At 40.7% G+C, this 17,077-nt stretch overlaps 1 protein-coding gene across 1 annotated transcript in view; it reads right to left on the reverse strand.

The window, feature by feature from the left end:
- ANOS1 (anosmin 1) overlaps nt 1-15,243 on the reverse strand; it is a gene marked incomplete at both ends in the record, with an annotated part of 126,037 nt that extends 110,794 nt beyond the window's left edge. Inside the window, one exon of the mRNA XM_079549827.1 lies at nt 15,055-15,243. Coding sequence (XP_079405953.1) covers nt 15,055-15,243 — 189 coding nt within the window. The remainder of the gene's footprint in view (nt 1-15,054) is intronic.
- Nucleotides 15,244-17,077: the final 1,834 nt, after the last annotated feature.

Consider the following 17,077-nt stretch of genomic DNA (forward strand, 5'->3'; position numbering starts at 1 on the left):
CACACCAGAAATTAGATAGAGTGAGCCACAGCATATCTGTTGAGCAAAGCAACTGGTGTTGACAGATCTAAAGCCTGCACTAGATGTATGCCAAGATTCCTTATCTTTCAGATTAGTCTGGTCCCATGGACTCAATTCCCATTAACTGTTACAGCACATTAAATTCCCAAAGATCACATCTTCCAGGAACATTCATCCAGAAGAAACCTACTGCATGAACTCTGAAGTTGGTCCATGGTGTTGAAAAAGATAATCATGTAACTAATTCCAAACACACACTTTGATCCACATCAAAAAACACATGTGTAGACACATCTGTGAAACTTCTAACAGTTCCCACAAATACAGCAGAGAAATATTTCAGTTGTTCCATCTAGACTAGATTTTTTCTCATAAGCCATTTGATTTCATAGCCATTCAGAGCATCCACCACTCCTTTCTGGATTTGCAATGGGGTAAGGATTCTGGTGTCTTACATACTGAAGAAAATAAGAACAAACAAAAGAGTAAAAAACACATATTGTTAGATCATCTAAAAGATCTAAAATCTAATCATCTAAAATGTTTAATATAAATGTTTAACTGTATAAAAACATGGGATACTCCATGCAGTTTGTACTGTCATGAAATAATTTCTGATTGTAAAACTGCTAAATGCATTGTACTACATACTGACCATGGGATATTTTTCCGCATTTTCTCATGTTCTGTTCTGACATGTATGTGAGAAACATCATTAATGCTTATATCTTTGACAAAAATGCATTAACACAGCTGCCTTTACCAAAATTGACAGTTCTTCGGTACTCAATTTGCTATTACTCAAATGGCAGTCAGTATCAAACTTTATACTCACACTGTTGTACTTAACCTACCAATCATTTCCAATACAATCATACGAAATTAACATGATACATTTCAGAACTCACTTTATTTGCCTTCTCTTATTAAAAGTTTCCAGTATACTAAACATTTCAAATGTGAATTGGTAGCTATATCGACTAGAAGCTGGCAAATATACCTATTTCTTTTCAGAAGAAAAATATGTTTCATGCATTATCTTTCCCAACAGAAAGAATTTGTGACAAATATTCCTTAGGCTATTCTGATTATCTTGATACACTTTTTTAACCGTGAAATGTAACAGGCTCAAACATAATTACCAAAATATATACTTTGTTTCAATGGCCCAAGTTCATTCAATACTGTAAACGTGTGCAGAAAAGTGTGTAATCTCAATATTAAGAAAATAGTGCAAGTAATGATCATAAAGATTAAATACGCAGTCTATAATTTTGAACACATTTGTGTTCCCAAAGATTCACATACACTTATAAATAATTTTTTCTGCAAAAAAATCCTATTTCCAAAGACTGTTACTGCATAGCATTGCTCTCAAAAATAACAAATGTCAAAATCAGTACAGTTGTTGTAGATCTAACAGTTGTATAAAACAGTCTTGGTTGTTTTCTTTTCCCCTGTTGTCTATAAAAGATCAGGCTCAGTAAGTGAGACGCACTTCACCAAACCTGGGACTTCCTACTGACATTTGGACAAGTTTTCTGCAGTCATCCAGGAAAGAATGGCTCAAATGAAAATATCTCTTGGACTCGCACACAGTACAGCCTATCTTCAATCTGAGTGAAAAGCAAGATAATAATGTTAACATATGCTCAGAAAACACTAATTCAAAGAAACATATGTCAGCCACACAAAAAACTGCTTTCATCACAACAGTTAAAGCAGCACTTCAGGAAGAAGTCCTATTTCCTAGACATGTTTTAATTTGCTGCAGTTCTTCAGTATGTCTGCCTTGATTGTAGGCATTACAGGAAGACAGGCAAAATGTAATGGGTATATTTTAATTAGCCCACAACTTTATTATCTCATACATATAGCATAACACAGCTACTAATCATACTCCTCTCTCTACAGCTTCTATTGGTTTGGCCCTCAGCCAGTCCCTTCCCAGTTCAGCTCAGTTGTGCAGGAAGCAATCCACACTACCACATTATTAAGCCAATAACAAAGAGGATGCCAGTTGCAGCCACGTATCACACCAGATGATGAATGTCCCTCCCCTTAGTTTATAATTTAACAAAAGGAAAGCTATGACCCCTTTCTCTTGTCTTTAGTTGAGTGCTGCTGTCTCTCACCAGCTCCCAGTCCTTTAAATCTTGTTCATATTTGTGCGCAGAACCACATTTTTACTCGCACACTCTTTTAAGGAACTGCAAAGGCTCACACAACAACAAAGGTTGCAATGGCATTGTGTTGACAATGGATGAAAAACAGGCATCATGTGAAGTTAGACACAGTAGGGTGGGATATATGAGTCTTTCCACTTGATCCTAGCTGAGAGCCTTCTACCCTGCACAGACGTAATATGCTTCTGACAGAAGAGAGGCATTTAAATCACACTGCAACAGATACAATTCATTTCTTCCACTTAGGAGCTTCCAGATTGTTAAGAGTATGCCGTTTGATACGTACACAGTTGCTACAGTCCAGTCTTCTACACCATCCTGCAGCCAATTTTAAATTGTGGGAAGAAGGACAGATGAAAAGGAGAGGAAATGAACATAAAATATTATTGCTTGAGAAAGATATAAGATACTAAAACTATTCGTAATGCCTGAGCTACAGGGATATTAACTGGATCTCTCTACAGTGCCAATTTCAGTGGAAGTTCTAAGTTGCCACGCCATATTGTGATAAATCTTTCCATAAATAGAAAGTCCTTTCAAATGCCTGTTTTCAAAAATACAGTCTGATAGCTAGCTAATGAAGACATACCATGAAGAAAAAATAAATCTCTCTTCAAGTCAGGACTGAAGTATTTGTCATTGACACACGTCTGGTTGCCAGAGATATAGCTGCTATGCACAGCAATCATTTCCTGACGAGTATATCATGTTTCAGACATATCTGGCATTAGGTGAAAGAGTTTAAAATTTAGACAGCTTAATTTGTGTTGAAGTTATTGAAAAGCTTGTAACACGAGAGGTATCAAAACTCAGCCTAAGTTCCAATCCAAGCCACAATATTTTACAGAGTCCAGTCAATGTAAACAATTAGACATAGAATTTTTGAAAAAACTCCACTGGCAGGATCAGAGCTGAAGTTTAAGATTCTGTTTTGTGTCTTCAATCTAAACAAAGAACTATAAAGGAAAATAAAATAATAATGTCCACATATTACAAGCTGAATTTTCTACAGCTGAGATTAATACCAGTTATCAACATCTTGGCTTATCAGTAGACTTTTTCTATTAAAACTTTGTTTCTCTTTCTTAATATTAAATAATCTATTCTCACAAGAATGACATATTTTAGTTGTTCCATCCCTGGAAACCAGATACTGGTTTCAGGAACTCTATCCCTATTGCATTGTTACCTTCTCACCTGTGTCTTCTCACCTGTGTAAAGCAATTAGGAAAGACAGTGAAGTGAAATGGGTTGTGGTACTACAAATATGTTGATAATATTCAGGTTTGTTTTTCATTGGACTGAGGAGCTCTGCTTGATTTGCTTTCTCAGTGGGAAGGTCATGGATGAGAACAAATTGACTGAGGCTCGATCTATACCAGATGGATCTACAAGGTATGAGTAGGCATCTTAAGGGCATGAAAATTTGACATCTGTTTCTATTATTAAGAGGACAAGTCATGCCTGTTGATGAAGCTTACAGGGATGTCTTGAAATCCCTAAGGGCACCTGGATATACAGAGTAACAATCAGTAACTGGGCAGTATCATATTTAATAAAAAAAATACTTACTGTCTTTAGTGATATTCTTAACCCTGATTACATCAAAGTGTCTCTCTACCTTTTTATACAATCTGAAAGAATCACTTCTAAAAATATCTCTGCTGGAAGTCAGGGATTTTTGCATCTGGTAAGTATGTGGCAATTCACTTTTACTTTATCCCAATAGCATAGTAGCATTTACTACCACAATTAATTGTAAAGGAAGATTAATTAAGATAGTATTTAACAAATTCATGTTAATATAAACAGTATATTGGAAATTCTGTGTGTGTATGTATATACACACACACACACACACAAATTATGAACAGATAGTTCCCATACGTTGTGTACTGGCCTAAGAGTATTTCCACTCAAATCTCTAGAGACATTACCATCAACTGTAGAGATATTACACAAAAATTCTGTATTAAACTACTGATCATATAAATGAAAGTGCTGATGATCTTTCAAAAAGCTAAAAAATCTCCAGCAAATGAAATTACAGGAACTTATAATACATTAATGTGTAAAGCTCTTTAGTCTTTAAAATCGAGTCATGCTTTCTACCCAAAAACAAATATTTCAGAAAACTCCAGATGTTCATTTCTTTCTACAACTTGGAAAACAGTTGAAGTTCAGTTTAATTTTCAAGTTGAGTCCACATTTCTGCTCTTTTGTTTAAAAAAAATAAGGTTCACAGAGGCTTGAAGTAATTATTAGTTTCTGTTAAACATAACTGCTGCTGAAATTATGGCTTTGGTTCTATCTAGTTCTCAAATGTATGTTTGTGTTTCTCTATGCTTAAACAAAATTTTTCACAAGATGAGCTAATAAGCTGCATGTGCAATATCAAATGCACTTCTACTCCACTTGGTCAATGAGGATCCACTGGATGAAAAATTCATAAAATTTAACAAAAGCTTATAATCTTTCATGTTGTTCATTCAAATTTATAACTCAAAATCCAACAACAAGCAGCCAGTTGCAAAAATCCACATCCTAGTTCTCTCTTTATTCTGATAAACATTCTATAGCTGATAGTAACTACTATATGCAGAGTCATACATCTCAATAATTGGATGATTTTTGTTTCTTTCTGACAGTTTTTTAATGCCGAACATTCTTTCCACCTATTGCAGGTCCAGAATGACCAAAGGGGAAAGAAGCCTCAGGCTCAATACATCCATTTCCCTTCCCAAAATTGCTAGATATTAATCAAATGTCAACACATAAACTCTTTATGACTAAGAAAAATGGGGACAGATAATGATGTGATTCATTTTTATCTAGCTGTAGTTCCACAGTAACATGATTTTCATTGTATTCATAGGAGTTATAACCTTCACCTAATTGGTAAAAAAAAAAAAAAAAGAAAAAAAACACAACACCTTATTGCATTAGTTTCTATATAAGAACACCAATTATAAAAAAAAAAAAAAATAGTCATTGTATAAGTACTCAATTGCTATCTCTCCTCAGTTTCATCTATTTGTTTCCTTACAACTTTGTCCATCCTTGTTCTAAATTCCAACAAAATCCAAAGCCCTACAGCAAATGAGGTTAAGAAACAAATTTACAGTGCCCAAGATCAAAAAAGGCTAGAGGCCTCATTGGAATGTTTTTGTTACACATATTAACAGTTTAAAAACATCACCAATTCACCACAGATTATGTATAGTCCTATACCTATGCTTTAAAACATGAGATGAAAAATCACATTCATGGGTATGAAGTGCGTGGGTTTTTTTGGTTTTTTTTTGTTTTGTTTTTTTTTTGTTTTTTTTTTTTTTAATATAAGTCAATGCAAAGATATCTCCCCCAAAGAGTAATCCATAAAGAAGAAAAACAAAGCTATTCTTATAAATTCCAAGAATGAGAAGGAAAATCAAACTATGTTTGCACTGTATCAAATGAGCACATTATTCTTTTATAATCTTCACTATCAACTTTAGTCTCTGGTTCTGTGAAAAGAAGACATCTTCTTTAAAGCAATCATTGTTTGCCTCGTATTATCTTGTTATACCCATAGCAGCTAGACTGGAACTTTCACAGGCAGCAAAAGCATGATCTCTTTTGGCTAAATGTGCAGTTTGACATGTGATAGTAGGGAAATAGCAGTAGTTTGTCAAACTTCTGACTAGGAACAGAAGAACTTTGCAGTAGACACAGCCTAATATTATGCCTAAGGAGGCAAACAAGCTTTGTCTAATGTATGGAAATATACCATGCATACAGCTCTTCACTCATCGCATGACCAAACTTCCTGTGTATGTGCAACAGAGTAAATCCAGCACTTCTGAAAAGGCATGGAGTGCACCCATAAGAGGATACAAAGTTTTCCCTGAAAAATTGGGATCGTTATTTAATCCAAAACACATGTAAGCAAATCACATATTGATTAACTCAAGGGATCAGGCTGCCACCAACAGAACCTATGTCTGGTCGAAAGCTCTCTGCAGTAACACAATAATGTTCAGAAAGCAAAAGTAACCTCTTCCTCTGCATCTCTTTTCCCACAATTCATCAGAGCGATTGGTCATGGTTAAAGAATCTAGGGAAGATAAAAGGAAAAGCAAGATGCCATCATCCAGACACAGCTTAACTGCCTTCACCCTGCCAAGGTACTTCTAGTAAAGGACTGGACAAAACCAAGGTGAATAGAAGTTAGCCAAATGTCAGTACATTTGTCTGACAGGGTGTACACTTGAGCATCCCTACTCTAGAACAAACTATTTGCTTGCATGGGACAGGTAAATGACAGCGCTATGAATTAACTAGATCTTCATGGTGAATTCTCTTGGAGGTGTTGCCTGTAAGCACTCTTCCTGAAGAAGACCAAAGAATTTTCAAACCACATTTTTTACTAAATTACAAATAAAAATAATTAGCCTTATCAAATCAGGTAAAACCAAAGCAGCTCAGAATTAGCTGACATTAAAAGTATTCACAAACAATTCTTACTATGCCCACTGTATCCATGACAGAGCAGTTCCCTATTTTGAGTCCCAGTTTCAATTAATTTACACTTCGATCTCAATAAATCAGTGAAGTCCACAATACCCTCTACTCAGACACAGTTTCTTTTCCCAGCTTTGTCTTCCCCAGTGCATGCTTACTGGAGGTCATGTTTGTCCAGCTTTCTTCCTTTAGAGACTGTCTCTTCATTTGCTTCTCCTTCAACTTCTGGGCCATGACTTCCTCTAGTAATCTCAGCTGCTGCCAGGGGATTTACTCCTTTTGCAGACCGAGTCAAGACACTTGTTTTAAAAGATGATAATGTAAAATGCAAACCAAGGGAAAACAAATAAATAAATGCTGAACGTTCAGCATCCATAAGGGTATAAGATGTAGATGTTTTCCAGTATTATGTTTTTGATTAATAAGTATGTTTAAATCATTTAGACATCAAATCTCTTTGACAATCTAGAGGAACACTGATGAGAATATAGTTAAGAGAAATCAATGGAAGTTTTTATATAAACTTTAGGCAGAGAATGTTCCCCAAATCTAGAAATATCTGGTATTCTTTCTGGTGGATGAAAATGAACATAGTCTATTTTCAAGCTTTAAGGGTCCTCTTACCTTTCAACACCTCTAGTTTTCCACCTTCATACCCTGTGATCTCTTGGACATTAAAGGATCAAAAAAAAAAAAAAAAAAAAAAAAGAAAAGAAAGGGGATACAACTACATTTGGGCTAGCAAGTTCACAGCATTCTTCTTTGCTGACAAAGGCTGCATAGGTCCAGTGTTTATACATGAACCTGATCCAGCCGAAATCAACAGTAGGCTTTTCATAGACTTCAAAGGTTTTTGAGATTTAAGGCCTTATAAGGCTTAGCTATGAGAAAGATGAGAAAATGAAGATGCTTGGTGTAAACTCCTAATCAAAAAAGCTTTTGGTTCAAGGTTTATATTTGCTAGGCACTGATTACTTAAAATCTTTTTGAATGCATCTTTTCTATTATATCATAGTCTCGATCATTAACAGTACTTCTAATTTTTAAACAGATGCAAAAACAGTCATACTTTGTTTCTCTGTTTACAGAAGGTAGAGATGTTCTCAAATGCAGACAATCACAGAAAGCAAAAAGTTACACGGAACAGCTAATGGAGATGCAGACCAGCTTATGAATAACAATCTCTATTTGTAGATACACACAAATTCAGAACTCAGTCTTAAGAAATTTGACCTTTGCAAAATGACAAACGTTCAGCATCTGGGAAATCAGTCTGATTTTCAAGCTGCCTGAGGAATTGTATTGTGTTTTTTGTTGGTTTGTTTTGTTTTTTTTTTTTCCCCCATTACAGGACACTTAAACCCAGTAACAGAAACAATTCGTATGCAGACAATAGTTCAATAACCCTATGAACAGTACCTAGTTTATAACCTATCTTTTCATACTTTTTTTTTTCACTGCTTTCAGTATTAAGTGCATATATGTTGGAATGGGAAAAGGATTTGTATTTGAAGAAATCCCAGTATTTCTCTTTCAGAAGTTTTCTAATACTTTTCAAAAGTAACACCTCTTTTCCCTCAACATAAACCACTGACATTAAAAATATGCCTTGCCAATATTTTCTACACACAGAACATCTACCTCAAAATGCAACGCTCAAAATTATATTAACAAATTAGAGAAATCAAAATCGCTGGATAGCAATGACCAGGCTCTATAAGCCTTGAGCCCACAGTGACTGTGAAAGCCTTCACTAATGCCAAAGAGATTTGAGTTTCATCATGAGAAAAAGTCATACCCCCAACCTGGATGTGACTGCAAAGACAAATTGGGAATCAATTTCACAATGTAGATTCTCAACACCTAGAATAGCATAGGATTTTTTCTCTAGCTGTAGTCATCATTATTCAAAATGAACATTTAGTCTTCAAAAACTTTACATAAGATCGTGTTAGAAGATCTGTGCATCTCTTGTTCACGATGGCAGATCTCCATAATACGAGCACACCAAATGTCAGAATAATTATCCACACCACATGCCATCTGAACAATAAAAAGCAGAAGAATAATCTAGAGTTTTACAGTTTTTTACGAAATCATAAAGTAACAGCAAATGTTCAGATCTGTCTGTGGAACAAAATTAACAGCTGTGTTCTTATAAAGAGACATATGAAAGTCAGAATTATTTAACAGAAAGACTATTTTTGGAAAGAAGATGAATACTGAAATGGCAATACAAGCAGATGGCACACATTTCCTAAGTGGTAACATTTCCTAAGTGGTAGAAAAGATTATGAACACGCCCTGGAAGACCTACATCTCAGTGCCTGGGCAGCCTGTGAATTGAAACTTAAGTGTTCCATGATTAAAATACAAGTGGTGCCTACTAAGTAGCATTGCAGGTATTTCCAAAAGACACTATGAAGTATGACAGCTGCTCCAAAAGTAATATCTCCTATTTTATTACGTTGGCTCACATCAGAGGCAGATGTTGGTGCTACTGCAGCAGAGGCTTAACCTTCCTGCCAGTACTTCATTACAGAGTTACAGAATTGCAGGGGTTGGAAAGGTCCTCAATACATCATTGAGTTCAACCCCCTTGCTAAAGCAGGTTCCCTATAATAGGTCACACAAGTAAAGTTCAACAAGGCCAAATGCAAGGTCCTGCACCTGGGTCAGGGCAATCTCGAACACAGATATAGATTGGGTGGAGAATGGCTTGAAAGCAGCTCTGAGGAAGATTTGGGGGTGTCAGCTGATGAAAGATTAAACATGAGCTGGCAATGTGCACTTGCAGCCCAGAAGGCCAATCATATCCTGGGATGCATCAAGAAAAGTGTGACCACCAGTCAAGGGAAGTGATTCTGCCCCTCTACGCTGCTCTCATGAGACTTCACCTGGAGTACTGCATCCAGTTCTGGAGCCCCCAACAAAAGGACGTGGATTTGCTGGAGCAGGTCCAGAGGAGGGCCACAAAGATGATCATAAGGCTGGAGCACCTCCCCTGTGAGGACAGGCTTGAGTGAGCAGAGGGCTCTTCAGCCTGATGATGAAAAAGCTCCAAGGAGACCTCAAAGCAGCTTTCCAGAGCCTGAAGGAGGCCTAAAGGAAAGCTGGGGAGGAATGTTTTGTAAGGACAGAAGGAAAAATGGCTTTGAACTGGAAGAGGGTAGATTTAGACTAGATATTAAGAAGAAATTCTTTACTGTGAGGCTGGAACAGGTTGCCCAGCAAGGCTGTGAATGCCCCCTCCCTGGAAGCATTCAAAGCCAGGCTGGATGGGATTTTGAACAACCTGGTCTAGAGGGAGGTGTCCCTGCCTATAGCAGGGAGGTTGGAACTAGGTGATCTTAAAGGTCCTTTCCAACCCATATGATTATATGAATAAAAAACTGAAAGTGATAGTTTACTGGATTGCATCATTACTAATGACAAAATGTGGTGTCACCTCTACAAGCCAAATCGGCTGAATTGGCAAAATGGGAATTCCCTTTGAAGAAAAGGCTCCAGATCCAGATGATTCAGCCCTCAGCAGTTAAAGATATGTGCACTGTCTTTCGGGATAGGAAAGGGGTGATCCTTCTGGACTACCTGGAACCCAAACAAACCACAACCTCCGACAGCTATGTAACACTGATTAAGCTGAAAGCTCAAAATTCAAGTCAGGTCAGAGAAGAACCTTTTCCTCTGTAACATGATAACCTCAGGCTCCATGCCAGTTTGAAGACCATGGAGTATGTTGCCAATCTTATCTGGACTGTCATACCAGATTCATCATACAGACACGCTTTGGGGCCTTTTGACTTTCAGGATGATGAAAGATGGACTGTGTGGGCAACATTTTCCTCAAAACAATGCTGTCATAAAGCTGTGAAAATGTAGGTCACCTCCACTGGTGTAGATTTTTACCAGCACAGCATGCAGGCTCTTGTTCACCACAGGTGAAAATGCATAGCTAATGGCAGTGACTATGTTGAAAAAGCAGTGTTTTGTAGCAGAGAATGTGCTCCATTTAATAATGTTATTGTGCTCTTTGTATCTGTTGTAGTTCACTAAGAAATAAATAGGAGCCACTACATTCAGAGTGACCTATGTAATTTAAAGTCTTCTAATTATTCAAGACAGTTACAATAAATGATTTCTTCATGACCTTAGTCTTTTCTGCAGTAGGGCAGAAAGAGACATATGAATGCTAGATTTTTCAGTTTGGCCTACAGCTTCCATCTGGAATTGATTGCAGGTTTTTGCAGGTGCAATCACTTTGGAGTTACAAGCAATTTGAAGGCAGATGTGCTGGCGTTTAGACAACTAACTGCTTGACTTGTAGGTAAAATCTGGAACTGTCTATCTAGAGGTAATCACTTGCACATTATTTGCTTGAAGGTATAAAATCTGAGAACTTCTAATTGTTTCTTTAAAAGAATTGTCTGGTTTCCCTCAAAAACTTTAGTTGTTCTGGTAAGTCATACTCTATTCTAAAAAGTTAGAATGGAACTCATCTAGTATTCAAGAAATTTAGTTTACGTATGAATACAGAACCCCTATGTGATCAAGTTCATCCTTACTTGTTGGTACATTTTTAATCAGTGCCCACCTCAGTGAGTTTAAAGCAACACCTCATAATGGTAATTACAATTCTGGATCACGCTATATCTTTTTTCTATATCTTACATATCATTTATATGTATAAAAATATATATGGATTTCCATCTTAATAATAAATTAATATATTTGCAAGATTCAGTTCACAGCTGAAGACTATCAAAACAACACAACTACAGAGATATGTAGATATCCAAAAAAGAGCATCTGCTTGGATTTACCACTAGCATTTTGTTTTTAATACATAGACAACCACAAATGACCATTTATGATCATACATAAACCAATACAAGAAATTGATAACACTAAGTGCATTAAAAAGCACTGTATCTTTAAGATGCAATTACTCCTATTGTCTGTTCCTGTCACCTCTTCAAATCCAGTGCTAGGCTCCCCAGTACTCAAAAGATGTGTAGTGCAGTGTATCCAGCAAAGCTCCATTATGATTAAAGTACTATAGCATCTCTTGTAAGAGTAGAGCTTGGTTTGTTGTGCCTGCAATAGAAAAGATTCTGGGGTTATCATCACCACTTATAACTATCTGATGGAAGGGAATAAAGAGAACAAAGCTGGATAAACTCTCCACAGTGGTGCCCAGTGTCAGGACTAGAGGAAAATGAAACAAAGGAGCTTCTCTCTGAACATGAGGAAGTTTTTGTTTTGTTTTTTTTTCTTTTTACTGTGAAGGTGACTGAACACAAGAAGAGACTGCTCAGAAACATCGTGGAGTCTTCATCCTCTTAGGTATAAAAAATGTGATTGGGGATAGCCCTGGCCAACTTGTTCTAGTTGACCCTGCTCAGTGGGCTGAACAAAATCCCGGAAGTGCTGCTGGAAACCTACTCAATGACTCTGTGAGCACGTGGTTGTGGCTTCTCCCTGTTCCTGTGTGCAACTCCACACATCACACATCAACAGTCTAATCACTAACTACCAACAGTCTCTTGATGCTGCAGTTCTTCCATCCTCTGTTATGTTCCGCTATGCTCTTGGCTCCTGACCTGGCACACAAGATGTCCACCTACACTGCCTGAGCCTATTTAATAAGCTGAATGTATAAAGCAGAAAGACGTTTGAGAGGTCTGTAAGATATTACAACTAAAATGAAAGATCCACAAGCTCATGGGCCCAAGTAAACACTGTTCATCCTTCACAGTATTTTCATATTGCACATTTAGCCTATGAGCTTGCTCTGACATTTACCCCAAGCTTGTTCACAAATAAAACTTTCAATCAAGCTGTTTTCTGAACCTGGCTGAGAAGACAGGCAGTAGAGGTTAAAATCCGAACTGTGCTTTTACTCAACTTGAAAATGGAATGCTAGAGGCCGTTGCCATGCCTGCTCCCTCAACATGGGACAAGTTCACCAAAACTAATACCACAGATGGGATAGGCTATGCCCATACACAACATAAAATGTATGTATTTAATAGAGACATAAAATATATGCACGTATTTCATACATCTATGATCCATGTAGTGGGATATCTCCCATATTGATCCCATACGTCCTTGTTGCGATCTCTGCTTAGAATTCTCCAAATCATCAAAAACTGGAAAATTCTTGGGAACTGCATAGCAAAAAGCAGACATCTGCGCCTGTTTAGCAAGCATTCTGAAGATTATACAGTTTAGATTTAAATGACTCATTCTTCTTCTACCTCACACCAACATGGAAAACAAAACCAATTCTTTGACTTGTGTCTTGGTTAAAATAATATCCTGCTGAGAATGCACCTTTAAAATGAGCTTTTAACTAATTCTCAAACACAACTCAACAAAAAGAAAACACCACGAATACAGCTCTCTCGACCTTCTCAAACAGAGATAGTGCTCTTCGCAGGGGAAAAAGTGATGAAAAAACCTTGTTTTTCATGGCAAACAAAACATGGCAAACAGCAATTAGAGAAGCAAATGATTATTTGCTATTGATATCACTCACCCTCATCCCCTGTGAAGTGCTTTTGGCACCATGAACCACATGACTTGAACTCTCTAAAATGTGGTGAAGTCCTCCAGCGAGTATTTATTTGCTATCTCCATGACCTCTCACCATTGAAGTGGTACCTAAGGCAGTGCTGGGAAATGAGTGGGTCACTTCTTTCAGATTTTGTCCTAACTGTGGGATACTACAATTCTTTTCTGATCCTGTTTGGAGGAGCTGGTGTTTGGTTCACTTCAAAGGTTGAATCAGATTACAAGATAAGTGGATATCTCTGCAGTGAAAAGAACTCCAGAAACTGCTGCCAGTTTAGATGAAAACGGAGGGGCATGAGGATGGCTGTGTTAAAAGGAGGAAGAGGAGAGAAAGTGAGAGCAATATCACATCCTCTGGCACTCTTGGAAGTCTATTTGGGAGAGCATCCAGTGCTCCCTGTACTACACAACTCTCCTCTTTTCCCTCATTAAAAAACAATGCAAAGCTTAGCTCTTACAAAACGTGAGCACTTTATCTTCTAAACATTTACAGTTTCGTATCTTGCAGGAGTTCAATCTCTGGTAATTTAGATGAATTACAATGTGCACGTTGGGGTTAAAACTGCAAGATTTTCCCTGATTACAAGAAAACAGCCAGTTAAGTCCTAACTGAGTAATTTGCAGCTTATTTCACCCTGGCTAATTAAAACGTAATCACTATTGTTTGGCAATGTGCATTCTGTCAGCAGTTTTAAGTCAGAAAAGAAATCACGCCAAGAAAACACACGCACATACAAAGAAAAAGCCTTTCACCAGGAACTGGCTTGATCTAAACTGCCTCGTTAGCGCTTCGTTAGCCACTGAAACTGTAAAACAAGTAAGTTACAATCTCCTGACAACGCAATAACCGCTCCCGAGATAATGAACTATTTTAACGAGCCCTTCGCTTCCAACAGATGCCGCGAAGCGGGGCCGGCGCTGACAGCGAGCCCTTCGCCGCTCCGGACCCGGCGGAGCTGCGGCGGAGCCTCAGCCTGGGGAGCGTCCCCGCTCCGCCCAGCTGGGAGCCAGCCACACGGAGCACGTTAGGCTTTTCTTCCACGCTTTTTCTTTTCTGCTCTCGGCTTACCCTTAAGTATCTCGGCCTTTGTGCCAACACCTTAAAGCTAGTTTACACCCAAAACGTTGGGTTCCGGTTTCTGATTCAAGGAGACGCACGGGGAAGGCGAGGAGTGCGCTGTATGTAGGGCTGCGCTACCCCGAGGTGAGGAGGCTGCGATTCCCAACCGGCTAAAAGAACCCTTCCCAACAGGGAGCTGGCTACTACCGAGCGAGCAGCTCCGGCCGGTCTGAGGGCTTCCGTCATTCCATTGGCTCAAATGTTTGCATCGCTTACAACAGGTGAGGAGGTAGGAAGGGAAAGGCGTTTGTTGGATGGGGAAGAACAGGCAGGCACTCACCTCCCGTAGTCGCTTGAGAAGCTTTCAAGGCACTCCCCCTCCCCACTCCCATTCCGTTAGCCAGAAGCGCTCCCGTTTGTTCCAGGGACACCTGCGAGGAGCCGGAGCGCCCGGCCCGCATCCCGCCGCCCCGAGGGCAGCTGACACGCGCGTGCCGTGCCGGGAGCGCGGGCGGCCCGAAGAGCCGCTGCCTCCTCCCAGCGACGGAGGGGCCGACGCCGTGGGGCCGTGCCCACCTGCCCGCCGCCGTCCCACGGAAAGCCATCCCGAAGTTTACCCCGGAGAGCTCCGGCCCCCGCAATCCTTAAGGCCGCGCCGGGCGGGCAGCGGGGGCCGAGCGTCCCCGCGCGGCGCCGTGCCCCTACCTGGAAATGCTTGAAGAAGGCGGAGATGCGGGTGATCTGCAGGCTTAGGCACCTGGAGGCGCATCTGGCGGCGGAGAACGCCTCGTCCTGCCTGCGGGCGGCGGAGGCACCCGGGCTGGCGGGGCTGCCGCTGACGGCCGTCACCCAGAGGAGCAGGGCGAGGGACGCGCCGGGCGCCCTCCGCACCATCGCTCCGCGGGAGGAGAGGGCAGAAAGGCGGCCGGGCGCTGCGGGCTGAGCTGCTGTTCGCCGGGCGGGTGCTGGGCTGTACTGGGGGCAGACGGCTCCGCGCCGCAGAAACTAAACAAGAAAGTTCAATCATTCAACTCTCCTCACCCCCTTCTCTCCCTCCCCTCGTCCCACAGCCCTCCCCCGCTCGGCGGCGGGCGGGCCGAGGCTGACAGCGGCCGCGCCATTGGCTGCGCCGAGCGGCAGCGCCGGGGCGGGCGGGCGGTGTGGCCGCGGGCAGGTCGGCCGCTGGAAGAGGCGTTCCTGCTGCGCGCCGCCACCTGTGGGCACCCGACGGGCAGGAGCCGCGCGCCGCGCCCTCACACGAACGTAGTAACGCGTAGGGGCCGAGTGTGACACCCGCGCGTGCTGCCCGGCCGCTGGGGAGCGATCCGTAGCAGCGCGCCGCTGCTCGGCCAAGCCCCGGCCCTCCTTCTGTTAGATCCAGGGACGGGCAAGGGCGTTGTGAAATGACTTTTTGAAGCGCAGTGCGCTTACAGGGAACGTGGTGAGCGTTTGTCCCGAGGTGGAAGCCATAAAGGCTTTCCTGAAGGGAATTATTAAAGAATGTAAGTGTACGAGTCATCATTCCTACACCTCTGGGTAACAGCTGCTAAGTTAAAATACCGTCTACGGCTTTAAAATGGCTCCCGCACAGTACGCGGCAACTCAGGTCTCTTCTGCTCCCTCAGCTCCTGCGTGCGGTGGTATGTAGCACAGAGGTTACACGCTGCATTCCTCCCTGCACGTACAATGCACGGACTCCTCCCGCTGCAAGTATGTGCTGCGAGAGAGCAACGGGGTCTGCTAGCACTGCCATCTCTGGTTTGGGCCTCCTGAGCCTGAAAACCCCAAGCACAAGCTGAAATGAGCCTTCAGGCCATTGCAGGAGGTGTTGTTCAAAATGCTAATTGTAGTGCCATTGATAGTACTAGCTATAATACTACTGCAAGTAATTGCATAACGTGGTTATCAAGCACTGTATTAAATACAGTATGAAACAAGCTTTAGCATAAGCTGAGTGTGTTTTAGGAAAGTCACCTAAAATTTCATCAAAACACAGCAGTCTTTGACCAGTCGTGTACTATTTTTGCACAGCTATAACTCTTTTCTTAGCACGTGGGCCAATGTACACAAATGTGAAGTAAAGCACGTACCCTTGTGATTACCAGCATATATCTATACATACCTGCCACAAACCTGTGCGTAAAACATGTCTGTTAAGTCTAGATTAGGAAATCAGCCACTAAGCTGTGCGAGCAAGGTAACATACAACTGGAAGTGAAATAAATGCAGTTTAGATGTTACTTTGCAGCTCACAGTGTTTAAGCTAAATTCTCTTGTCAACTGACTCGAAAGCGCTGGAGTGAAGCCAGTAGGCTGCATTCACTCCTGCAAGTGTTAACAAATCGCAATGACAGTTTGTGTCCTTCCATGCTGGAGGGAGCACAGTAACCAGAAGAGGTCACCTGCCACTTCCTAGCTTAGAAGCCTCCCCACTGCGTGCACTGCATGAGCATTCTCCACAGGCTGTTTTGGAAATGAAGCAAGGAAGACTGCCTCAGCAACACCTTCCTCATCTGTGGAACTGGAATGATCACCTGCAGCTTTCAATGAGAAAAGAAGTCGTAGGTGAGCCAGAAATAGTGATCCCAGCTCAGACTCATTTCTTGCTGCCTAGAAAACCAGTTAGGGTTCTGCTGGCAGCAGCTGATGAGTTTAGTCTAATTTGTCATCTCTGTGTTGGGAAAGAATAAGGAACCACATAATAAAAAAGCGCAGAAGTAAAGCACAA

This window comes from Tetrao urogallus (assembly GCF_951394365.1).
Source record: "Tetrao urogallus genome assembly, chromosome: 1".
NCBI lineage: Eukaryota > Metazoa > Chordata > Aves > Galliformes > Phasianidae > Tetrao > Tetrao urogallus.